General features: G+C 42.8%; 1 protein-coding gene across 2 annotated transcripts in view; it reads left to right on the top strand.

The window, feature by feature from the left end:
• GJC2 (gap junction protein gamma 2) overlaps positions 1-23,043 on the top strand; it is a 38,934-nt gene extending 15,891 nt beyond the window's left edge. Inside the window, exons 1-2 of one of the 2 annotated variants that reach the window (XM_023497995.2) lie at positions 12,748-13,803; positions 17,632-23,043. In XM_023497995.2, coding sequence (XP_023353763.2) covers positions 17,652-19,091 — 1,440 coding nt within the window. In that variant the 5' untranslated portion in view covers positions 12,748-13,803; positions 17,632-17,651 and the 3' untranslated portion in view covers positions 19,092-23,043. Of the gene's footprint in view, positions 1-12,747; positions 13,804-17,631 lie in introns of those variants that run through there. The other variant, XM_031960268.1, reaches the window with a different exon arrangement.
• The last annotated feature ends 2,762 nt before the right edge of the window (positions 23,044-25,805 follow it).

The following is a 25,805-nucleotide window of genomic DNA, read 5'->3' as shown; positions in this document are numbered from 1 at the left end:
TGATTTTCCTCCTGGAGAGGAGGAGGTCATTTGGACCATTCCTGAATTACTATGAACTGATCACTTACAGTCAGGTTTCTTGTTCCTGCCACGTATACTGAGAGAAGGCTCCTGATTTATTTGTTAGAGGAATCTAGAAGCAGATTGGTCTGGAAGTTTTATGGAAGGAGATAGCGTGGTATAAGGTGACAAAGGCAGAATTTGGAGTCAAAGGCCGCACTGCTGCTCATTTGGACAAATCCCTCACCCCTCTGGGCCTCAGGTGGCTAAAATGAGAGGGATTGGACTATATGACCTCTAAGGTCACTTTGAGCTCTAAATTCTGATCCTAAGGTAGATTTTACTTACTCTACATTTTTATAGTTCTTTAAATTTTAGAAATATTAAAGCTTTCATCATAATCACCCTGTGAGATGGATGATCATAGTAGCTAGTATTTATATAATGCACTAAGATCTTAAAAACTCTTTTACAAATATCTTGTTTGATCTTCACAACAATCCCGGGAAGTAAGTACTAGTATTTTCCTCGTTTTAATCTTTAACCTGAAGCAAACAGAGATTAAGGGGCTTGCCCAGGGTCATACAGCTAGGCCATATTTAACCCAGATCTTTCTGACCCTTTGCTCTGTTCCTACTCACCATCTTATTAGCAAATGAAATAGCATTTCCCCTTTGCAGATGCCAAAATGAGATTTGCAGAGGTAAAATGACTTGTGTTGAATCTTCTGATTTCAGTTCTCCCTTTATCAGAAGTCCACAATATGTTATTCAAGCTTCTTTCTTATTCTTTGTATATGGAAAATGTGTTATTTGTTGAAGATTAAATTCAAAATAAAAAATTTCTTTTGAAGATTTTGCCCGTTAGTATTATTGTTCTATAAAAAATTATAAACAAACTGATTATAGAAAGGCCTGGAAAGAGTTACATGAACTGATGCTGAGCAAAACAAGCAGAACCAGAAATAACTGTACACAATAACAGCAAGAATGTGTAATGATCAACTATGAAAGGCTTGGTTCTTCTCAGTTGTTCACAGATCCAAAGGAATCCCAATAGTCTTTGGACAGAAAATGCCATCTGCATGCAGAAAAAGAACAAAGGAGACTGAATGTAAACCAACACATGCTATGTGCACTTTTTTTTGTTGTTGTTGTTTTTAAATCTCTCCCATGGTTTTTCCCCTTTGCTCTGATTTTTCTCTCCCAATACAATGCATGAAACAATGTGCAAAAATTAAAAAAAAAACCCTAAAAATATTTTGCTCATTACTTTTTCAATTATAACTTGACACTTCTGGATTTCTCTTCCCAATTGGAGCCTCAATGTCAAGTCCCCGTCTCTCTCAGTCCCTCACACTCACTCTTGTCCTCTTACTTGCTAGTCTGGCCATGACTCTAAATGTCCCCTATTCCCAACACAGCATCATCTTGTACCTCTCCCTCCTCCCACCCATGCTGCCATCATGGCCCACTGGACTACTGGAACCCAACAAGACCAGACTAAAGATAATCTCTTCCCGCATCCCTAACATCCAGCTTCTCCAGGCTTCCTTGTTTCTGCTGATGGGCCATCAATTGCTTGACAATTCAAGTCTCAAAACTCAGAGCCCATTTTTAAAAGTTTTTCTGAGGTGGGCTCTTAATGTAAGTCTCTGGGGCAGCCATAGTGCACAGAGCGCAGGCCCTGGAGTCAGGAAGACTTATCTCCATAAGATCAAATCCAGCCTCAGATACTTCCTAGCTGGGTGAGCCTGGATAAGTCACTTTACCCTGTTTGCCTCAGTTTCTCTCTGTGTAAAATGAGCTGGAGAAGGAAATGGCCAACCATTCCAGTGTCTCTGCCAAGAAAACCCCAAGTTAATGTCATGAGGAATTGAACATGACTGAAATGACTGAAGGAAGACAAGTCTCTGGGTAGACACCAGAGCCGTCCATATTTGGGTAATCAAAGATATATGAATTATTTGAATTACTGGGCAGAGTGTGCTCAGAACAAATGAGAGGCGCTATCCATCAAGACTACAGGCCAGGAGAGGGATAGATATGGGTCAGGTCTCGATGGATGGGGATAATAATTCACATTTCTATAATGTTTTAAGATTTACAAACGGCTCTTCTTAGAAGAGCAGGCAGTGTAATAAGTACCGCTATCATTACTCCCATTTTGCTGATGAAGAAACTGAGAAGTGAAATAACTTTCCAAAGATCACATAGTAAGAAGGTGGCAGAAAGTGACTTCCAACCCAATTCCCCTAAAGCCAGGTCAGTCAGCCAGTCAATAAACATTTATTAAGCACCTACTATGTGCTAATCTCTTCTCTAAGTGCAGGAAATACAAAAATAGGCAGAAGATAGTCCCTGCCCTGGTTGAACCCAAAGTCTAATGGTAGAACTAGTATGCTTTCTGTGATGATATGCTGGGATAATCATATCCCAGGAGATTGGTAAATACCCCCTGACGACCCCATTGCCCAGCTGGAGTGAAAGGAATGAGAGAACAGACAATGGGGGAGAAAAGAAGGTTATGGGTCATCTTTATTTCCTTTCTCTCATGCATTCACTCATCATTCATTCAGCAAGCACTTCCTGTGTGCAGATTGTCGAGGGAGATAAAAAGGTTTAAACAAAGCTCAATCCCCGTTCTCATAAATGGCCCATGAGAACAGGGACAGGTCAATGATGGCGGTGGGGATAGGGCATGAGGGAGGGATTCAAATTACAGAAAACTAATTATAGAATATTGTAATGCACAAAAAGGGTATAAAGCCAAGCGCTTCTGAAGTCAAAAAGAGAAGGTCCTTGAAGACAAGGGGGATCAAGGAAGGCTGCAGAGGAGGGGGAAGGGGGAGGGGTTAAAGGAGAGGTGGGCGTTTAACAGGTAAAGAAGGGGAGGGAGGGAATTCAAGGCACAGGGAAGAGTATGAGCAAAGATATGAAGATGGGGAAATATAAAACATGTTTTGGAGACAGGTGTCCATCCAGTGTGACTGGAACACGGAGGTTCAGAAGGGAATACTATGAGCTAAAACTAAAAAGACAGGATGGTCCCGAGTTAGCAACTAGATAGGGAGCCACTGAGGAGTGGGAAGCACGAGTGGGGTGACCATGTGCATAAGGAAGATTATTATTATTGTAGTAGTAGTAGTAGCAGCTGCAGCAGCAGCAGCAGCAGCAGCAGTAGTAGCAGTAGTAATAGTAATAGTAGTAGTAGTAGTAGTGGTAATGGTAGTAATAGTAGTAGTAGTAGTAATAGTAATAATAGTAGTAGTATTACTAATAGCAGTAGTAGCAGCAGTAGTAATAGTAATAGCAGTAGTAGTATTACTAATCATAGTAATAGTAATAGTAGTGGTAGTAGTAGTAATAATAATAGTAATTAATAGCAGTAGTAGCAATAGTAGTAATAGTAATAGCAGTAGTAGTATTACTAATCATAGTAATAGTAGCAGTAGTAGTAGTATTACTAATAGTAGTAGTAGTAATAGTAATTAATAGCAGTAGTAGCAATAGTAGTAATAGTAATAGTAGTAGTAGTAGTATTACTAATAGTAGTAATAGTAGTAGTAGTATTACTAATAGTAGTAATAGTAATAGTAGTAGTAGTAGTATTACTAATAGTAATAGCAGTAGTAGCAGTAATAGTAGCAGTGGTATTACTAATAGTAATAGTAGTAGTAACAGTAATAGTAGTAATAGTAATACTAGTAGTAGTAGTGATAGTAGTAATACTACTAGTAGTAGTAATTATTGTTGTTGATGATGTTCTTATTCCATTCTTGTTACACGAAAGTGGCAAGAACTGACAGGAGGTCATTGCAATAGACCCTCTCCCTAATCCCTTCATAGTCCAGTTACTGACATTCTTCCTTGGAAAAGTGTCCCTTTTCAGGCGCCCAGCTCCTGCTGAGATCCGTGCATTTCTCTGGTTTGTGACCAGAGTTTCCTAAGGATTAGCTCTATACTACCTAGATAATTGTCCCATTGCCCCTACCTGACTTCACCATGACAGGCTAAACCCTGCAGCCCTCGGCCCCGCTTTCGAAGCGCCACTCCCCCCCCCCCCCCTCCCCCCCCCCCCCCCCCTTGCCCCATCGCAGTGCAGCCAGAGCAAACTTTCCAGTCTTATTTCTCCCTCATACACCCACTTCTCCCTCCCTCATCTCCAGGACGGTTCTGTCTGAAGGCTCCCGGCGCTCTCCATCCCTGGCAGCCCAGCTGAGCCCCGGCTCCTCCAGGAAGCACCCATGCTGTTCACTCAGCCCCCAACAACCTTCCTCCACAGGGGTACTCACTGTGCCAATCGCACCTCGGCACCGGGCCTTCACACTGCAGGCATTGTTCTCTGGCTTTTTTTTCCCCTTTTCCTTGTGTATGAGTCTTGTTTCTCCCAGAAGAGAAACATGGGAGGACAAGATCAGTCTCCTCAAGAGCTGTCACATGAAAGAGGGATTAGCTTTGTTTTTTTTTGGCTAATTAAGGAAGAATTTAGATGGCAGAGCAGATTGGAGCTTGTTGGAAAGAAACAGTTCCTAAGAATTCGGGTCATCCCAAGGAGGAAGGGAAGAGCCGAACAGCTAGTGCCCACCCATTCCCTGGGGAGGGGGTCTTCCCACAGAGCTAGATTTTTTTCTTCTTTGTATTATTCTGCGTTTTTGTTTCTGTGATTACTTAGCTGTGGAATTCTATCCATAGTGTATAGTGTTTTGGTTATTTTCTCCTGAACCTGAATCACTTCACCTAAGGTTTTCCATGTTTCTTGAAAGCTTCAGTTTCTTATGATGCCAGTAATATTTCTTTACACACACATATACATATCTACATGCACATACTCACGGCACTTTTTCTTCAGTCCCTCCTGGCTGTCCCATGAACAAGACACTCCATTCCTAGATCACAGTATTTTTTTTTCTGGCCTCTTCTGGGCCTGGAATGCTCTCCCTCCTTATCTCCACTTGCAGATCTCTGTGACTTCCTTTAAGTCCTAACTAAAACCCCACCTTTTACATTTCCCAACTCCTCTTAATTCCAGTGCCTTCTCTCTGTTTATTATTTCCTATATGTGAATATATATAAATATATTGTTTCCTCCATTGGACTATCTTTTGTCTCTTTTTGTATCCCCAATTCTTAGCATAGTGCCTATCATATATTAGGCACTTAATAAATGTGCATTGATTGATTCCACAGTCAATGGACACAAAAGTAAAAAAAGCATTTTATCTTTATCAAAGATTTCCAATAAGTATTTCAGTTCAAGATAGGAAACAAAAGCCCCCCTTCCTTCACTCCCTCCCCCTATAGAAATGTAAACTTTTAGAAGTAGGGACTTTAAAAATTTCTATTTTGTATCTCCAAGATGATTTTTCCTTTTTTTTTCCCCCTACTTTTCTTGTTCTTTTTTTAAAATCCTGTCACACGTGGTTTGCCCAGAGCAAACACTTCATCAATGCTTATTGAATTGGATTGAACTGATAGGAGCTTTGGTCATCTCATAATGACCTTAGAACAATTTGGTCTCTTTGACTCCCATATGAAATAATGAGAGTTTTGAGCCCTATGTGTAAAGGTAGGGAAGAAAAGTAGAGAATATATCTTGAATGCAAGAGTTCTTGGATATACTTTTAAATGTATTTCAAGAACTGTATTTCAATAGAATTTGTTTCCTTTGTAATCCTTTGTATTTTATTTTATGCATTTAAGAATGCTACTCTCGACTGGCTTCACCATACTGCCAGAAGGGACCAGGATATAAAAAAGATTAATTAAAAACTTAAGTAAAAAAGGTTAAAGTAAAAAAAGGTTAAGCAAAAGCTAAAAACTTAAAAAAAAAGTTAGGGGTCCCTGTTCTGGAGGAGGGGGTGGGAGAGGGCAGCGTCAGTCACCTTCTATGAAATTTAGTTTACCTATTTGTAAAATGGGGAGGCTCCAATACTTATATTACCTGTAGCACAGGGGATCTTCTGAAGAAAACATTTTATAAACCTCTGAGCTATAGAAAATTAAGTTGTTATTATGATTATTATCATAAATTATATTATATATATAATCATAAATCAAACCATTCCTACTACTAATTTCATCTCTAAATAATCCCCTTGTCCCCCTAACCCTGGCCACCTCCCCCACCCAGTGGTTATTTTGCCTTTATTGTCATTCCTGTTGGTGGGACAGAATAGAGGAGAACAAGTGGGGAGGGCATGTCTATGAGAGACCTGGCTCTCACCCAATGTTAAATGAGAACAGGAGATAGAATTTGGGGGGAGGCGAAAGAGGGAAGGAGAGGTTGGGTCTGGGTCCTGTTCATTCATAAAATCTCTCCCAGTATTGTGTGTGTTGGGTGAGGTGGGGGCCACCAGCCTGGGCCAGGGATGTTGGGGCAGGTCCCTTTCCGTCCCAGCCTGGCTGGAAGTGTTTACACAGCTTGATTCTAGGGTCTTTAGGGCTGTGGAATAGAACTGCCTAGAGGGAAGACCCAGGGATGTGAATGGTCCAAGAGCCAAACAACAGCTGAAAGGGTCGAGAGAAGGGTCAGATTTCTCAGCCCATTAGGGCTGGTGATTTTGATAAATAGGGTTGGCTTGACATTGGTTAGCCCAGCTAAATTTAATGTGAGGGGAACCAGAAAGGCAAAATATACACTTACACACACACACACATTTTTCAATGGCTTACCACCATATCTGAAATTCCACCATTAGTGCTCTGTTCCTTTAGGTTAAGACTAAACATTAAAAAGATTTTTTTTTTCCAGGATCCTCTTTAAAAGTGAACTCTACCCGCTATTTTCTGGTACCTACTGTGTGATTGAGCAAAGATGGAAGGAATACTGAAAGAGGTTGATTCAATTCTCTTTAACAGATAGTAATTGTTTTTCCTTTTTCCTTTTTTATTTTATTTATTTTAAATTTTTAAAATTTAAGCTTTTTATTTTCAAAACATATGAATAATTTTTAACATTCACTATGGCAAAATCTTGCGTTTCAAATTTTTTTCCTTTTCACCACACCCTAGTGGCAAGTAATCCAATATGTTAAACATATGCAATCCATAATTATCATGATATACAAAAAAATTATATAAAAAGGGGGAAAAATGAGAACAAAACCAAAATGCAAACAACAACAAAAAGAATAAAATCTATGTTGTGATCCAAACTCAGTTCCCACAGTCCTCTCTCTCTCCATCACCAGACCACTGAAAATGGTCTGAATCACCTCTCTTCAACAGGTATTAATTAAACAAATGAGATTACTGTGATATATTAGGGAGAGCATTAATTTTGGAAACCGAAGACTGGCTTCAAGGCCAGATTTTTCCAGTTGATCCAACTTGGGCCATTTATGTATCTTCTCTGACAGTTTCTTCATCTGTAAAATGAAGATAATTATACTTGCTGAGGGAAGAGGAGAGGCTCCCAAAGTGCTCCTTGAAAAAGGGGAAGGACGTCAACAAGCAAAGATTGGGGGGGTCAGCAGTAAAAGAATGAAGGTGAGGAGAGGTAGACATAGGGAAAGGGAGGAAGAGAAAAGGGAATGGAGAAGCCCTCTGTAGACAGAACACATCTCCAGATTTATTCCCTTAGATGAGATCCTGGCCCTTCCTATCCTTCATGCCAAACTCTGTCCTTCCTGCCTCCAAATTTCAATTCACAGTTCACTCTGAGAAGCTTGGCTAACTCCTAGCTTTGCTTGTTTCATTTTTTTCTGTGATTTTATTTGGACTCGAGCCTCTATCATCATCTGGCTATACAAGTGAAGTCTTTTTGAAGACCTCTGGAGGTTTTTGCCTTGATGTCGATGATTGCTAACTGATCAGAATGGTGGCTGTGGCAATTTCTTAAAACAAGACAAGAATGTTTACTACCTTAATTTTTCCTTTCATTTGAACACTTAGAAGCCACTATAGGGTTATTAGCCTATTAATTGGCCTAATTTCAGTATTGTTGTGTCTCAGAGGATAGACAGGTCCCAAAAGAGGGAGACGGCCAGGCAACAGCCAGTCAATGGAGCAGTACAAACATGTATTTCTTGATTAAATTCACCATTCAAAGACACCATTTGTGTCTTCCCCAAACAATTACAATAATAACATCAAAGATTGTTGATCATAAATTACCGTAACAGATATAATATAATGAAAAATTTTGAAATATTGTGAGTGAAATATAAAATTAAAGATGACTCCTGGTTCAGGGAAGAAAAAAATACAGGAAAAAAATAAGAAAGAAAAGCAAGAAAGAAAGAAAAGAAGGAAAGAGAGGAAAGAAAGAAAGAAAGGAAGGAAGAATAGGAAATAGGAATAATTATTAATATTACAATATTACAATCACAATAACAACCCACAGGTTATTAGAGGAAAGCACCTTCAAATACAATAGAAATCAAAGTTATTGGCCTTCTCCCTTCCTCAGGCTTTGATTGTGTTGGGGAAAAGGAGGCAAATGCTGCCCTTTGGATCTTTTGCCTGTATTTGGGGAGAGCACACAGTCTGTCCTTCTGCACTTAGCTCTGGTATACTAGGAAAATCAAGTGAACCAAGGCACTTTTGGAGGCAGATATATTTCTGAGGGTGTAATTTAGATTTGGGAAAGCTGAGATCAATGGAAGAAGGAACAAAGGAATATGACTCTTGTTGACCTAATAGTGTTGAAAAGAGACTTGTGTTCCAGGTCTTATTCTGGGTCTTCTTAGGGAAATCACATTGCTAACTCTTCTTTGGGTCCCTCCCGTCTCCGACATCTTATGTTCTAAGGGTTCTTCCAGCTCTAATGTCCCATGTTCTGAGTCCCAAGACACTGGAGGAATTTTGTCTGGTACAGAGTGATAAACTTGGAGTCATGGGATCCGATCTTGAATCCTAGCTCTGTGGGATTAAAAAAATCATTTAAGCTCTGGAACTCAAGTTTCCTTATCTGCAAAATGAAGAGGTTGGACCAGGAGGTCCCTTAGTTCTAGATCTCTGAGGCTGTGATTCCTCCTAATTCTGAGAACCTGATGGCTTGGGGGTGGGGGGGCCACTCTTCGGGAAAGCTGCTAAACAGTTCCTTTTAGAGCCTGCGACCACTTGCCTTTTGTAATCTTTGGACATTGGGGCCAGAGAAAGTTGGTCTTGCAGCTGGACAGATGGAGGTTAGAACAGGGGAAGAACTTTCCAGGTGAGAAGAGTGTGGATTAGTGGAATTGATAAGCTCTCTAGAAAGAACTCAGTGCTCCTCCTGAAATCATGGGGAAATGTGTGGAGGGGTTTGAGTGCAGATGGAGAAAAGTGCCCTAAGCCAAATAGTGGAGAAATGATATTTCTGGATCTCCTCAAACCCTGACATGGCCTTTGGGATCCATTAGGAGTTAATGGGGCTTCAAGGAAATCAGATATTTTCTACCTCTCAATCCTGTTTCTGATGTGTTTTGGGTGGACACCAAGAGACATCATGGCATAATAAGTGAAAAAAAAAATCATAGGATTTGGAATTGGAAAACCTGTCTTCAAATCCTGGCTCTGCCACTTACAACCTATTTTTCTTTTTTTTCTTTTCTTTTCTTTTTTTTTTTTTTTTTTTTTACAACCTATTTTTCTTAAGGCCATTCTCTTGGACTCAGTTTCTCCATTCAGAAAATGAGGAATTTCCAAATACATGTTCTCTGACATCCTCTGCACTTCCCCAGGATTCAGGAGGGGTGATGTCAGGGTACCGTTTCCCCAGGAACTACTTTTAGCCCTCCCTCTTCCCCAGCACCTCAGAATGGGGAGCAGGGGGGTGGGGCAGGGACATGGCCACATAAATAGGGTCAGGAAATGTGTTTGTCCATCGCCCCTCTCAGCCTTCCATCAGAGGGGGAACAAGGACAGAGCTTCAGCATCCTATCTCCGGCCAGCCCTGGATTCCTCTCTTCTGTCTCTCCTCTCCTCGACTTAGCCATCCTGGAGCAGGTATCTGGAAGGGAAGGGGATGGAGAGGCTTTCAGGACCCCTGGAAGGGCTGAGCCTTTGGGACTATATCTATGTGTATGTTCCTCTGGGGGCCTCTCTATGTTTGCAACTATGATGTTAGACCTGTGTGGGAAACACTGCATGTATCTGTACATATCTTTGTGTGACATTTATTTGTAATCCATGTGGAACTGCTGGGTGTGGAAAGCATAGTGTACTTGGCAGTCATGTATGCTTGTTTGTATGTAATATGTTTGTGCCTGAAATTCAGTGTGTATGAATAAATGTTTTGGAGAGTGTGTGTGCTCCTCAGCATTCTTATGACCAGGGTCTAGAAGGGGTGGGCCCCCAGCTCCAGCCCTAATTCCTTCTGCACCTCCATACCACCTCTGGACCGCTTGTTCTCTCTGAGGAAGGGGTTCTCTGGCTCTGCTCTCTTGGAGCGCCCGGAGCACCCAGTCCGGAGAGGAGGCTGAAGACATCATCCCTTCCCTCAGGGAGTCCCTGTCCTGAGGAGGAACGCACAGTTCTAGAATCTCTGGTTGGACAAGGGAGCTACATTCCCTAGACCCGCATCCTTAAGAGAGCAATGTTTCTTGCTACCTCCTTCACTTCTCCTGAATTCTATATTTTCCTGCTCCCAGATGTCTCCATTCTTCAACCACTTGGATCTTCACCCAGAACAAGAAATTGAGAAAACTTTTTTTTTTTTTAAATCCAAAATCGTTAGCTGCAGTGGAGAACATCTCAGGAGATCTGAACACAACCAAGACTCAGGACTGTTCTCTCTCTCTCTCTCTCTCTCTCTCTCTCTCTCTCTCTCTCTCTCTCTCTCTTTCTCTCTCTCTTCTGTGTGTGTATGTCTCTCTGTCTCTGTCTGTCTCTGTCTCTCTCTCTCTGTTTCTGTCTCTGTCTCTGTCTCTCTGTTTCTCTCTCTCTCTGTCTCTCTCTATGTTTCTGTCTCTGTCTCTCTGTTTCTGTCTCTGTCTCTCTGTTTCTGTCTCTCTGTCTCTCGCCTGTCTCTCTCTCTCTCTCTCTCTCTCTCTCTCTCTCTCTCTCTCTCCCCCCCTCTCTCTTTCTCTCTCTTCTCCCTCTCTCCTCTTTCCCCTCTTTCTTTCTGTCTCTCTCTCTTATTTCTAAGATCTCACCAAGTTCTAAGACTATAATTCTTTACCTATATAAATAAAAGGAGAAGATGAAGCTGGAAAGGCATGTTGGTACCAGATCATGGAGGATCTTGAATTCTAGACTGAAAAGTCTCAGAATGACATAGAATATTGGTCCTAAAGTCAGCTGGTCTTGTGTTCAGATGCCACACCAAATACTTTGAACAAATCATTTTCTGAATCTTAGTTTTCTCATTTCTAAAATGGTGAGAAAAGTCCTTTTATGATCCTCCTCCTGGGCTGTGGTGAGATTCATAGGAAATAATATCTATAAAATGCTTTGCAAACCTTAAAGTACCATATAAATATCAACTATTCAGTAAGGAGGAGCCTATGAAGGTTCTTGAGCCAATACGATCAGAGATTCATTTTAGAAAATTTAATATGGTGGAATGTGGAGGAAGGATTGGACTAAAGAAAAAGAATGGAAACAGAAAAACCTGAGGAGCTAGTATGGCAATTGAAGAAAAAAGGGTCACAAAGATCTGGGCAAGAAGTAAAGAGAGGGGAGCTGGAAAGACAAGAATGGGTTTCAGACATGTTACAAAGCTGATGAGGAAGTAAAAGCAAAGTAAAGTAAAAGCCAGGGAGCTGAGATTTTGATCCTGAGTCACTGGGATAAGTAGAAATAATAGCTAAATGATAATTGTGGAAATATGTATAGAAGAACCCTATTTTGGAAAGAGGATAAGTTCAGTTTTAGACTGAGATCCCTTTTCGGTGGAGATGTCCTGTAGGCATCTGTAGAAATAGGCTTAGACCCCAGGAGAGAGGGGGGATTTTTGTCAAGATATTGAATCAATGTGGTATTGGTATTGATCAATGTGAAATTGATCTATGTGGTATTAGCAAAGAACCTAGATTTAAATGCTAGCTTTGCTGCTTACTGCTCCTGTGCCTTTGAGTAAATCACATAATTTTCTGGACCTTAACCTGGTCATTTGTAACAGTGACTTCTAAATTTCCCTACATATCAAAATTCCATGATCCCACATACTGTCCAGAGCATTTGGTATTTTTTCAAGCCGAGTCAAGGGAAGAACAGGCCAAGATGGGGGAAGAGAGGAAGAATTCACAGGAGGAGTGACAGTTCAGGATGGGCATTCTAAGAGCAGACACGAGGAGGGAAGACATTCCAGAAATGCTAGGCAGCTGGACAAAGGCATGGATGCCAGAGATGAAATATTGTCTGTGAGGAACAGCAAGAAGGCCATAAAGTGAAGGGAGGTAATGTTTGAACCTAGAAAGACAGGGCTGAGGAAGGCGTGAAAGAGCTTTGGATGCAAAACAGTTGTTTGCAGTTGATTCTAGAAACAATTAGGAAACCACTGGCCTTTATTGAGTCAGGAAGTTATAGATATGGTCAGCTATGTGCTTTAGGAATATCATTTTAAAAAAATATTTTATTTTTGATATTGGACTATTTTATTTAACATTCATTTTTATAAAATTTTGAGTTCTAAATTTTCTTCCTCCCTCTTTTTCTCCTTCCTCTCCAAGAAGACAAGCAATTTGATATAGGTTACATATGTGCAATCAAATAAAACATTTCCATATTAGTCGTGTCTGAAAAAAAAAGTTTGCAAAAGGAAAAAAAAAGAAAGAAATTGAAAATAGTGAGCTTTGATCTGCATTCAGACTCCAATTCTTTCTCTGGATGTGGACAGAATTTTCAATCATGAGTCTTTTGGAATTGTTTTGGATCATTGTATTGCTCAGAAGAACTAATTAATATCATTTGGGCAGCTGTAGGATGGGTGGATTAAAGAGGAGAGTTTTAAGGCAGATTTGTTGAAACAGTCGGGAGATGAAGAAGACCTAAGAAGTATAAGTGGAGAACTCAAAAGGAAGATTATGGGGATGGAACCAATAAGGTTTGGCTGGCTACATGTTGTACCTCTGGGTACTTGAAGGCTGCTGGCTCCCTTTTAGAAATCAGGAAATGGAGAAGGGGGCTGGGTTTTTGCTTTAACTACAGCATATTCATTGATATTCAACAGGCCATTAATGAAATGGGATTGGAAGTCAGAAGAGTGAAGAGGCCTGCATACAGAAAAATCTGGGAGTTATCTGCTTAACCCTGGGGAACTGACGTGGTCACCAAATGAGAGGGGGTAGGTTAGACAAAGCCTCGGGACATATCCATAGTTAGACCAGGTGCGGATAATGATCGAGCAGAACGAGACTGAAAGGAACATTCACCCAGAAAGGAGGAGAGCCCAGGGTAGACAGGATCATACTGGAAAGAACACTCCGGGGCTGTTCTCTGGAAAGTGTCTGGGTGACATGGGGATTGGCCGGATTTGATTTTTCCCCCAACTCCATTATTCCAGACCTACCTGGTTTGATGATGAAGGGTTCTCTTCCAGGATTCCGAAGTTAGGGAAACTTCAAGGATCATCAAGTGTATCTCTCTCATTTTACAGGCGGGGAAACTGAGACCCAGAGAGGGGGTGTGCCTAAGGTATTAGAACTCGGGTCCTACTGCCCCACCCAGCCCACGGCTCCGTGCCCTTTATAACCGCATGTCTGAGGTCACCCTCACTGCCGTCAGAGTGACGGGTCCGGTAGCTAGCGGAATCTTGCACAGCCTTGGCTAGCAGTGCCTGGGGTTGGGCAGGGCTGGGCTGGCTGGGCGGGGCCGAGCTAGGAGGCTTCCGAGCCCTGCGGGAGCCGGGCTCCGGAGTGGGATCCAGGACCATGGCTCTGTAAGTAGCACTCCCTCCCCCACCTCTGCCCTCTTGGGGAATCCCCTCACTCCCACTGCCCCTTTGCAAGTAAGCGTGTGCGTGCGTGCGTGCGTGTGTGTGAGAGAGTGGCTGAGTGGGCTCGTCTGTTTGTGAATAGCTTGAGCTCGAGGTCTGCCGCTCCGGGGTCTCTCCGTAAATGTGCACTCTTTCTCGGAGGGCCGCCTGTGTTTGCGCATCTCTGAATTTCTGTTAAGGACCCGAAGAAGCAGTTTGGAGGGACTCGGGAGAGAAGGGCAAGCCCGCGGTTCCCCTTCTTCACCCACAAATATCCACTTTGAGTGCAAAGGTCTGCTAGGATCTTTGCCTCTTCTCTAGAAATCTTTTTCTCCAAAGGGCGAGCCAGGGACCAGGGCCAGAGATGGAGCAGGAAACTTTCCAAGAAGAGGGAGTGGGTGTGCTGCCGGAGACACCTTCGCGGCTCTGGACTTGCTTCCAGATGGGGGGAAGGGCGGGAGGGGCGAGGAGGCGCAGGATTTAGAATTAGTTTCCTTAGAGTCATCTAGCCCAACTCTGTTTATTTTAAAAAATATTTTAACGATTTTTTAAAAACCATACTGTCTTTCCCCAGTGACTCTCCCTCATGCCCTCCTTCTCCCTTGTAAGGAGTTAGGATGATCTAAGCAACAAAAGAAAAATCAGCATATCAGCCATGTCTGAAAATAATGGTCTTATTCCTCATCTGTAACGAAGGGAGGAAGTGGGGTTCACCATGGATCAAAGCTTTAGATTTGGAAGGGACCTTAGAGGTTTCTGGTCCAAGGGGAACCAGAAGGAGGAAAGTGGGGTTCACTGTGGGATCATAGACTTAGATTTGGAAGGGACCTTAGAAGTTTCTGGTCCAACCCCCAAAGTGACAAGTAAACTGAGGCTGAGAGAGGTTAAATAACTTGCTGAGAAGAAAGAACACTGGTAACATGTGTCACGAACAAGATTTGAACTCATGACTTCTTGGCTCCAAGTGTCCGTCCCATTCCACCACCTCCACCCCTTCTCACTCCCTGCCTCAGTCCTCTGAGAGCCATGACAGGTCATTTCATTAATCAGAATTCTGAAGACTTTCAGAATTGTTCGCCTTTACATTATTATGGCCATTGTGAAACTTGTTCTCTTGGTTCTGTTTGCTTCTCTCTGCATCAGTTCAAACAATTCTTCCCATTTGGCATTTCTGGACACAATAATACTTCATTAGGGGCAGTCAGGTGGTGCAGTGGATAGAGCACCAGCCCTGAAGTCAGGAGGACCCGAGTTCAAACACTTAATATTTCCTAGCTGTGTGACCCTGGGCTCACAATTGCTCAGCAAAAAGTAATAATAATATTACTTATATTCATATACCACAACTGGTTTCTCCAGTCAATAAACACTAAAGTGGTTCAGGTAGAGCACTGGACTGGGGGTCAGGAGGATTTGAGTCCAAAAACAAAGCAGACACTTACTATCTTTGTGACCCTAAGCAAGTCAAATAACTTCTGTCTGCCTCCTGGGGATAATAAAAGAATTGTTGTGAAGCTCAAAAAAGATATTTCTAATGCCCTTAGCATAGCACCTTGTACACAGGAGGTACAAGAGGTACAAGCTTTAATTAAGGCTTGTTTCCTTCCTGCTTTTCCAGTTCTTTGCTACCATAAAAGTGCTGCTATAAATGTTTTATTATATGTGGCATTCTCCTTTCCTTTGTCTTTGTCCTTAGAGTTTATGCCTAGTAATGTGTTAAAGAGTATATACATCCTATCATATTTAACATATATTTGGACTATTTGCCATCTAAGGGAGGAGATGAGGGAAGATGGGGGAAAATTGGAACACAATTGCAAGGGTTAATGTTGAAGAATTATCCATGCATATGTTTTGAAAATAAAAAGCTTTAATAAAAAAAGTGGAAAAAAATGTAGTGACTTTTGATATATAATAATTATTTATATATAACATAACTTAATATATCAATATTATATATATAATTTTACACAGTATGTAATTTAGTGTATAATTAATATATAATAAACTATCTTCATTTTTATCTTTTGTTATTTTTGGCAATCTGATCCAGCTTCTTTTAGTGAGGAGGAAACCGGTGGCCAGTTAGAGAGGGAGACTTGCCCACTGTTCACAGAATGGCAGTTTATTTTTTAATAGTATTGGTTATTTTTAATTTAATTAATTAATTTTGAATTTAATAGTATTTTATTCCCCCACAGTTACATGTCAAAAAAAATTTGATATTAAGTTCCTAATTTTTCTCCCTCTATCCTTCCCTCCCCTTCCCTCTTCTGAAGATAGCAGGCAGTTTGACATAGGTTATACATGTGCTATTCAAGTAAAACATATTTCCTTATCAGCCACAGTTGTGAAAGAAGGAATGGATCAAAAGGGGGAAAAAACATGAGAAAGAATAAAGTGAAAAAGTATGGTTTGATCTTCATTCTAAAACCATCAGTTCTTTATCTGGTTATGTATAGCATTTAGAGTCAGTATTTGGACCCAAATTCTCCAGTTTCAAATCAAGCGTTCTTTTTACTCCACCAAGCTGGATGGGTCCCTTTATGTCTTCCTTCTTCCTATGTTCAGAGGCAGAATGAAAGAGAATTTTGTTGTGACTCAGAAGGAAATGAGGCCAGGATGGAGGCCATCTAAATTCCTTCAGTGGAATGGCCTCTTGGGAAGTTCATGAAGCCTTACCATCAGCCTCCTGACTGGACAATTCATGGCCCCAACTCCCCAGGGTCATGGGTTTGATTTTTCTATCTGCTGATGATAATAACTTACAATTCAAGTTTTGAAAGGGTGATCCCTCTAAGTCCTCAAACTCTTGTCCCTAAGCCTCTACTCTGATTCTCCCTAACTCTTGTTAACTCTTGTCATTCCTTACCTGGGCCCTCAAGAAGACCAGAAGATCTAGAAGACTAGAATCTCCTCCTCGGTCCCAGTTCCCAACATTCCCAATGGGAGAAACTGGCTGGCATTTGGATAAGCATTCCAGGAGACACTCATAACTACTTAGGGCTTCACAAGGGATGTAGAGAGATCCCTCGTGCCCGGGGCCTCCCAAGTTTGGAAGGGGAGGAAAAGTAAAGCAAGGATGTAGGAGCGGGTCTGGAGATAGCTCGGAGGTAGGGTGACATTAAAGTCTGGGGAGGGGAAGGGTCAACATGGGAAAGGGATGATGCGGAAGTCAAAGGTTGGCTTTTAGGAAGCATGGAATGAAAAGGGTGATTAGAATCACTGCCCTCTTTGGACAGATTGAGAGCGGGAGAGAGGACTCTAAGAGATTGATGTGCTGGGATGGAGGAAGGAGTTGGCTTTAGAATCTGAAATGAAAAAAAAAAAAGTGTGACAAAAGGGATCTCAAAACAAACCAGGGAGTGCAGGAGGTAGGAGAGCCTTCTCACCCGAAGCGTCCAGGCAGAGGCTGGAATGCAGTTTATAAGGCATGCTATGATAAATCACATTTCTAAAGCACTTTAAGGTTTGTAATACTTCATTATATTCATACGGCACGACTGGTTTAGCCGTTCTCCAGTCAATAAACACTTCGCGGGAAGTAGATTGGACAGGAGTTTTATCCCCATTTTACAGGTGGGGAATCTGAGGCTCAAGGGGGCTGGGCGGGGTGACTTGCGCAGAGTTCGGTGACCGGCTTGAAAGCCAGGCCTGCCCCTCTCACAGACACTGATGGAGCGGCTGCTCTGTGCCCGGCTCTGCGCGGGGTGGGAGTGTGGGCGCCGTTCGGGCTCTGGGCTCCCCAGTGCTGGGCTCTCACGCCTTGCCTTTGCCGCCTCCCGCCCACAGGTCCTGACTGATCAGCCCTTATGACCAACATGAGTTGGAGCTTTCTCACGAGGCTGCTGGAGGAGATCCACAACCACTCGACCTTCGTGGGCAAGGTGTGGCTGACCGTGCTGATCGTGTTCCGCATCGTGCTGACGGCCGTGGGCGGGGAGTCCATCTACTCGGACGAGCAGAGCAAATTCCTGTGCAACACGCGCCAGCCGGGCTGCGACAATGTCTGCTACGACGCCTTCGCGCCGCTCTCCCACGTCCGCTTCTGGGTCTTCCAGATCGTCGTCATCTCCACGCCGTCCGTCATGTACCTCGGCTATGCCATCCATCGGCTGGCGCGGGCCTCGGAGGAGGAGAGGCGCCGGGCCAGGCGCTGGCGGCAGGGAGGCCGCGGCGCCCGCCGGCGGCCCCCGAGGAGGAGGCTCCCGCCGCTGCCCCACCCGGGGTGGGCCGACAGCCCGAACGGCGGGGAGGAGGAGCCCATGATCGGCCTGGCGGGAGGCGTGGGGGAGGAAGAGGAGGGTGGAGATGGAAGCCGGGAGGACCGCGAGCAGGAGGAAGAGGAGAAGGAGGGACTGGCCGGGGAGAAGGGCAAGGGCTCCGTGGAGGCCGGGCCCGCCAACCAGAAGCACGACGGGAGGCGAAGGATCCAGCAGGAGGGGCTGATGAAGATCTACGTGCTGCAGCTGCTGGCCCGGGCCTCCTTTGAGATCTGCTTCCTCGTCGGGCAGTACCTGTTGTACGGCTTCGAGGTCCAGCCTTTCTTCCGCTGCAGCCGGGACCCCTGCCCTCACACGGTGGACTGCTTCGTGTCTCGGCCCACCGAGAAGACCGTCTTCCTCCTGGTGATGTATGTGGTCAGCTGCCTCTGCCTCGTCCTGAATCTCTGTGAGATGGCCCACCTGGGGCTGGGCACCTTGCAGGACGCCGTGAGGAACCGCAGGGTGGGGGGCCGGGACCAGGGGTCCGGAGGCTATCCCTCACCCCCGCCCCTGCCCCGGCAGCTGCCCCATGGCTACCCATATACTCGCAATATCTCCTGCCCCCCCGAGTACAACCTGGTGGTCAGGGCCGAGAGGGCGGCAGCAACGGGGAGGCTCATGCCGGGGGGCCTCCTGGCCCATGAGCAGAACTTGGCCAACGGAGCTCTGCAGGAGCTCCAGGAACTCCAGGGCCCCGGCCCGGAGGAGAACCCACCGCCGGTGGATCTTGCCGCCGCCTTCCGGGGAACCCATCGGGCTGGATCCCAGGACCCTACCAATGGGGTTAGGAGCAATGGATTTCCCGCTTATCCGGCCCAGGTAGGGCTACCACCTTCAAGGACTGACAGCCCAGCCTCAGCGGGCACGATTGTGGAGCAGAACCACGCCGACGGAGCCCAGGGGCGCCAAGGGACCAAAGCCAAATCCAACTCAGAGAAAGGCAGCAGTGTCAGCAGCAAGGATGGCAAAACGTCTGTGTGGATATGAAGACCTTGGGGGGGAGGAGGAGGGAAAGGGGACAGCAACTTCATATAGCCACCAGCCCCTCTCCCTTCCCGCGTTTTGGCCCTAGAGTCCCCGTAGACTTAGCTCCAAGGTGGGACTTGGTTTTATAACCCAGAAGAACATCAGTGCACAGACTTAGGAGAAAGAAGGAAATGTGGTTCTGTGGAAAGAGAATGGGTCTTAGAGTCTGGAGATTTGGGTTCGAATACTGCTTATCCTAATGACTGGATGTGTGACCTCAGTCAAATCATTATTTCCCTTATCTGAGCCTTCTCTGTATAAGGAGAGAATTGGACTAGCTGTGACCATCTGTGACTGTGGTGCGGCAATTCAACTTGCTTTTCCCTCTTAGAGCTTTGGGGGTGTGAAGTTGAGAAATGCCAAGAATCAAGGCTCTGAGGTGAGGGGATAGAGCTCAGATTTAAGGCTCACTTAACTCATTATTGTCATTATTTTCTTGTAGAAAATGAACCTTTTCTAAAGATAGCAACAGAAGCTCTTTAACATGTAGTATGATCTAGTGAAAAGGACACTTGACCTCCTCTATTCGGTGGAAAGAAGAGCTAGCCTCTGTAGTCTCTTTTGGGTCTAAATCTTAGATTCTACATGTCAAGCGTGCTTTTGGGAAAAAGAAGAAATCCTGAAAATTTGAATGGTCTGAGAATGCCTCTTAGCCAGATCTCTAAAACTATTAAAAGCGAGACTGTTTGGAAATGGAAAATATGGCTTTAAGACACCCCCAGGTAATTAATGTAAGCACAAGAACTTTGGAGGCAGGAAATCTGGGTTTTGAATTCAGCTCTGCTACTTACTAGAGGCTATCTAAAATCCCTTCTGGCTCAACATCCTGGGATCCTGCGTTTTGTGAGTCATTTAAGCACCCTGGGATTCAGTGATCACACAGTCACCTTCTAATTTTTAAATCATGGCAAGAGCTGGAGTGGAAGATCATTTCCAAAACCGGCAGTATATCCCAAGGTGTTATTTCTCTGTCCTTGGATCTGAATCTCCTTGGCTGTAAGTTGGCATGTGATCAGGTTAGGCAGGCATATTTTAATTTTCACCTGAGCCAGAAAATTAAAAAGATAAAGAATCCCTCCCTTCCTCCCCCACCCTGAAAAGGAATTATAGAATATATTCCAAAGTCAAATATAAATCATTGATTTATGTGGTGGGGATTATCTACTTTAGGATCCTGGGTGCCACCCTTTCATTGGGCAGCTAATTGATAATTCACTGTATCACCAGTATTCTATAGCCAGCCTATCCCTGGTCCCATTAGTTGTCCAAAAGTAATTCCTGCCCTGATTATCACATGTCAGTTTGTCTAAGCCATGGAAGCCTAGAGAAAAGAATTATAAAAGTCCTTTATCTGGGAAGAGGTTATTTTTCCCCATCCTCATTTCTGTTCCCTCTCAAAGAACTAAGACACCTCAAGTGCTTATCACTTTTTGGGGAGAGCAAAATTCACCATGGTCTCCAACTCCCATCCCTACTGTGGTCCAGGGGACAAGAGTTGGTGAATATGCTGAACTTCTCTCTTCTGCTTCTTCTGGGATCCCAAGCAAGAGTCAGGATACAGGCTGGGGGGGGATAGAGGGAGGGGCCAGTTATGCTAAAGATAAGGAAATTAATGTGGTGATGAGAGGATAGTTTCTGGAGACCCTCAGGAGCTGAAAAGTTTCAGCAGCATTTCCAACAGGTCTGTTGCTTTTGGAGCCCAGGTGGTTATGACATAAAGTTAAAGCAATATTCAAGAGTAGCTTCTTTCCAGGGCTGATCCCACAAATAGATAGAAGAAGTTACCTGAACAGTATAATCTGAAGGCCACTGCCTCTGACTACCTGTCACAGAACATGAAATTCTACCATTATCACTTTATTCCTTTGGGGTTTAAAGGTCCTCTAGTTTTCCAGAGAATCAGGGATCTGTCTACTTCCCTTCTGAAGCCCTTAAGTAGTTATGAGTGTCTCCTGGACCCCGGAGCATGATTATTGAAATACAAATACCTCTGGAAAGCAAGATACTTTATGTATCTAAGTTACATGTTCGTTACACAGTTAGTGTTTTAATGGGGATTAGCTGACAACTAGTTAAGATCAAGGCCTTATGGGGATAAGGCATGGAATGGAAAGGATGAAGGAAGATGAACAAAAAATGGAAGGAGCTGGGGAGTTGGGAGAAAGAACTATGTGGTTGGCTTGAGATCCCCTGTACCAGAGCTAGTCATTGCCAGCTGTTCCCGACTGGTTGTGTGATCCTGGCCAAACCATTTCTCTCTTTGGACCTCAGTTTTCTATAAAATGGAAGAGTTCAGCTCTATGATTATTAGGACTTCTTCCAGCTCTGACATTCCACATTCACTTTTTCAGCTCAGATAGTCTAGGAATCGTGGGACTAAGAAGGAAATATTCCCTCCCCAGCAGGAGGAGAATGAACAGTCTTGGAGTCAGAAAGATGGAGAGTAGGGGTGGGAGGAGGATCTGGAAGAGTGTTAGCATTGTTTGGGGGAGGGGGTGAGGAGGCTGATGCAGAGATGCCAGAATCCTTTCTCCTCTCTCCACATCCCAGATTTCCTCATACCTATATCGTTGAAGGAAGGGAACAGTCAAAAACAACACACTTAACAAGTAAGATCCCAGCCTAGAGGAGACATGTTTGGTAGTTGGTAGGGGACAATTCTTTATTATCAGAATCAACCCAGAATTCTGCCTCCTTAAAGTCATCCTGGGATACCATTCTCTGAGCATGGCATCTCTTTCCTGGCAAACTCAAAAAAGTGGTCCCTCTAGTGCCCTGGGAATATTCACATCCCTGGAAGACACAAGCTGGGCTTGTGGGCATTGGGTAAGCCTAAGGAAGTGAGCTTTAGGGACACACAGAATCCTTGCGTGGAGTTCTATCCCTTTCCATCACCCAAGGTGGCCTGGAATAGCCCAAGCTGACCCATCTACCCTTTGCCCAATATTGTAGAATTCCTGCTTCAAGGGCAAATTATCTGCTGAGAGGTATTGGCAGAGAGATCAAGATGGAAGAAGGGGCCGGGGACTTCTTTGGATTCGCTAGGACTACTGCGCTCTGACCTTGCCCTGTTCCTTGTTCTAGCTCCTGCTGATTTATTCTGATATTAGCCTGACACAAGACTTGCTACTGGAGAAAGGGAAGTCTGCCGCCAGTCTGCTTGTTTGTATTATCTGTGTGGCAGAATGGGGAAAGCACAGGACCATCCAGGACTCCCCCTCCCCTCTGGGACCATCAAGAATCCCCGCACTTGACACCATCCAGCCTGGGACATCACAGGGCATCACAAGCAATTAGAAGGCATAACTGGGAGGAATGGAAGAGCAAATAACACAATGTCAGAGCTGCAGGGGACCTTAGAGATCAACCGTTTAAGAAACAGACCCAGAGAGGCAAATGATTTGCCCTAGAATCTAGGTCTCCTAGTTTCCTGGCTGATTTCTCAGCTATCAACCAGATCAATATCTTTGAAGTCCAGGCAATTATCTACTTTAGCAGACTCTAGCAAAATTAGGTTTGGGGAGTGGAGCGATGAGATGGCATTTTAGAGTAGTTATCCTCTTGTTTAAGGCCCTGGTATGTGGACACCTTTCACTTCCTTTCCCTTGACTTCCCTCCATCCCCCTGAGAAATACTTGAAGTCTTCATAAGCGTCAGGGCCAGCCGATAGGCTAAGCACCGTGTTCCGTTTCTGCTCCTGAACTAACTTACCTTTGCGTCTGGGACTGCCAGTGAAGGGCTGAGAAACCTGATTCTTAGGGTAGGAGAATCAAGGGGAGAGGGCCATGGGGCCCCTCCTTTTGGTCCTTTCTCTCCATGCCATTCCCCAGCCGACCCCACTTCATGGGAGAAACAGGTTCCAATACTAATAGAATGAAATAAATAAAATAAAACTTGACTTTTGTTTACAACCTCCTGTGTGTGTTTCTCAAGTCTTTATTTTTTTTCAGTTTTCATTAAAAGTTTGCTTATTTCTCATTTGCCCAAGTTTGGATTAGACTTTATGTTCAAGATCTGACAGGAAAAGAAGATATTGTCCTTTGATGTTCACAGTCTTGTTGAGGAATCAACACATCCACAAAATACGCAACAATACAACATGGAATATAGCCAACTGATACTAAATTGTGTGGTTCACTTATTCATTTACTTCCTTACTCTCTCACTCATTTTCTCCTTCACAGTTAGTCATCATATATTTATTCTTATTCATTCATTATTTTTGAACCCCATCTTCAGAGCTCAATAGCTTTATAATGGAAAAGATATCTAATCCTCATTAAGGAACATGTGGACTTTTGCCCTCCTGGAGCTCATTAACGAAGGGAATAAGACTAAGAGTACTTCGTATGAAAAAGATTGTAAACAATATAACATTTATAAAAGTTTTATTAAGAATATTGAAAACTGGAAATATTTAATCCATTGATTAGGGAATGGTTTAATCAATTCTGGCAGAGCAAGGCAATGAAATATTTTTATGCCACAAAAAAGTCTCAAGGGGCAGCTAGGTGGTGCAGTGGATAGAGCACCAGCCCTGAAGTCAGAAGGACCCGAGTTCAAATGTGATCTCAGACACTTAACACTTTCTAGCTATGTGACCTGGGCAAATCAATTCCAATTGCCTCAGAAAAAAAGAACACACACACACACACACAAAACAAGATCAACTGTATAACCTTTAAGACCCCTTCTAACTCTGAAATTCCATGACTAAAACATAAACATGAGAAAACATATAAAGTCATGTATGGGAAAGAAAGTAGAATTTAACCAAATTAAAAATAACAGCAATAAAGCTTTCTAATCTCTTTATGGTGGACAGGGTATTGATGGGAAAATGGGAGTAAAGGATCATCTCCCCAAAAACTTTCTTGTTAATGTTGCTGCCCCTGAAATCAAAGTTACTCTGGAAACTCTGATTCTGCAGTCATCTCATGCACAAAATGTTTCAGATCAATTTTCTTTGGTGACTCTGTGACACTTTAATTGTGAAGATTCTTCCTACTTTAACAAAGATTGGTTAAGGAAACCATTTGGTAGAAGGTGGTTAGCCTGGAAAAGAAAAGACATAATTATTGTCTTCAAATACTTGAAGGGATGTTATATAGAAGAGGCAGAACACCTATTCCACCATCAAATTATAAGCTACTTGAGGGCAGGTACTGTCTTTTGCTTCCTAGCACTCAGCACAGTGCCTAGGACATAGTAGGCTCTTAATTTTATCAATTTAATTAATTAATTTAGTGTTTATCTATATTTAGTACTATATGCACTGTGGTAGGCCCTATACAAAAATAAAAGCAGTCTCTCCTCTCAAGAAGCTGTAACTCCATCATGGAAAAGAGGTCATAGTCAATGCAGGAATTTCTCTTAATTGACTATGCACATTTGTTGCAAGGATCTTTTTTTTTTTCTTTCTTTCTTGAGGGTGGTGGGAGGAAAAAATATTAATCGGAAAAAATTAATTAGAAAAAATTTAATTTGCTAATTGGAAAAAATTAACAAAAGTTAGACAAACAAAAAGAAAAAAAGAAAAGCAATGAAGAAAAGACCCAAAGCAAATAAATTCTTTTGGTTAATTGTCCTTTTCTCAAACTGTGATGGCCAATAAAGTCTTCCTTTGAAGCCTTCTTGTGGTATGGAGGTGACTATGGATTGTTAAAGGCTATTCTAATAATTAAGTACAAGTTTTGACTGATCCTCACAAGCTAGGAAGCTTTTAACAGAAACCTGACAGTAAACTAGTGGATAAGTATAGGGCTGTGGTCCTGGAATCAGCCTTGCTAAGTCCAAAAAAATTTGATCAGTTGGAGATTTTTTTTTTTAAATACAATTTTTAAGCACAAGTATCAAAATGTAGGTCATTCAAACTGTTTTGTTTGGGATTTCAATTCTTATCATTCATTATATGTATACCTGTGTTTGTCCAGCATATTTTTGTTTCTGATTTTAAAAAATACTTTTTAAAAAAGAAAATAATATTCCAGGCAGAAATGAACTTCCCATCTTCCCCAAACCCCCCATTGTTCATCCTCTAGCTCGGTTCAGTAATGTCCTCAATTGGCACAGTGGGTCATTAAGGTGTCAAAGCTCAGTAGAGGTCAGGAAAACTTATCCTCTCTAGGGGAACTTGGACACAGCCTGGCAAATTTGACCTGGCTCCCTTCTTCCTCCCTCTTTGGACAAAGGACAGAGGAAGAAAAGATCAAAACAGGAGAAGAATCATTTCCTTCTTTTTTTTTTTTTTTAAACTAATTTAATATTTTATTTACTTTCCAATTACATATAAAAACAATTTTAACATTCTTTATTTTTCAAAATTTGAATTCCAAATTCTCTCCATTCTCTCCCTCCCCCCTCATTGAGAAGGCAAACAATTTGACAGAGGTTATACATGTAAAGTCATACAAAACACATTTCCATGTAAGTTATTCTATGAAAGAAAACACGGACCAAAAAAAAATACAAGAAAAATAAAGAAAGTAAAGAAAAAGTATCTTTGATATGCATTCAGACTCTAATCAGATCTTTCTCTGGAGATGGACAACACCTTTTATCCTAAGTACTACAGAATTGTCTTGAATCATTGTGTTTCTGAGAGTAGCTAAGTTATTCATAGTACACAATATTACTGCGTTATTGTGTGTAATGTTCTCGTTCTGCTCATTTTAC

Source organism: Sarcophilus harrisii, chromosome 1 (assembly GCF_902635505.1).
Source record: "Sarcophilus harrisii chromosome 1, mSarHar1.11, whole genome shotgun sequence".
Lineage (NCBI taxonomy): Eukaryota > Metazoa > Chordata > Mammalia > Dasyuromorphia > Dasyuridae > Sarcophilus > Sarcophilus harrisii.
The sequence above is the reverse complement of the archived record's forward strand: the minus strand, read 5'-3'. Positions and strand labels throughout refer to the sequence as shown.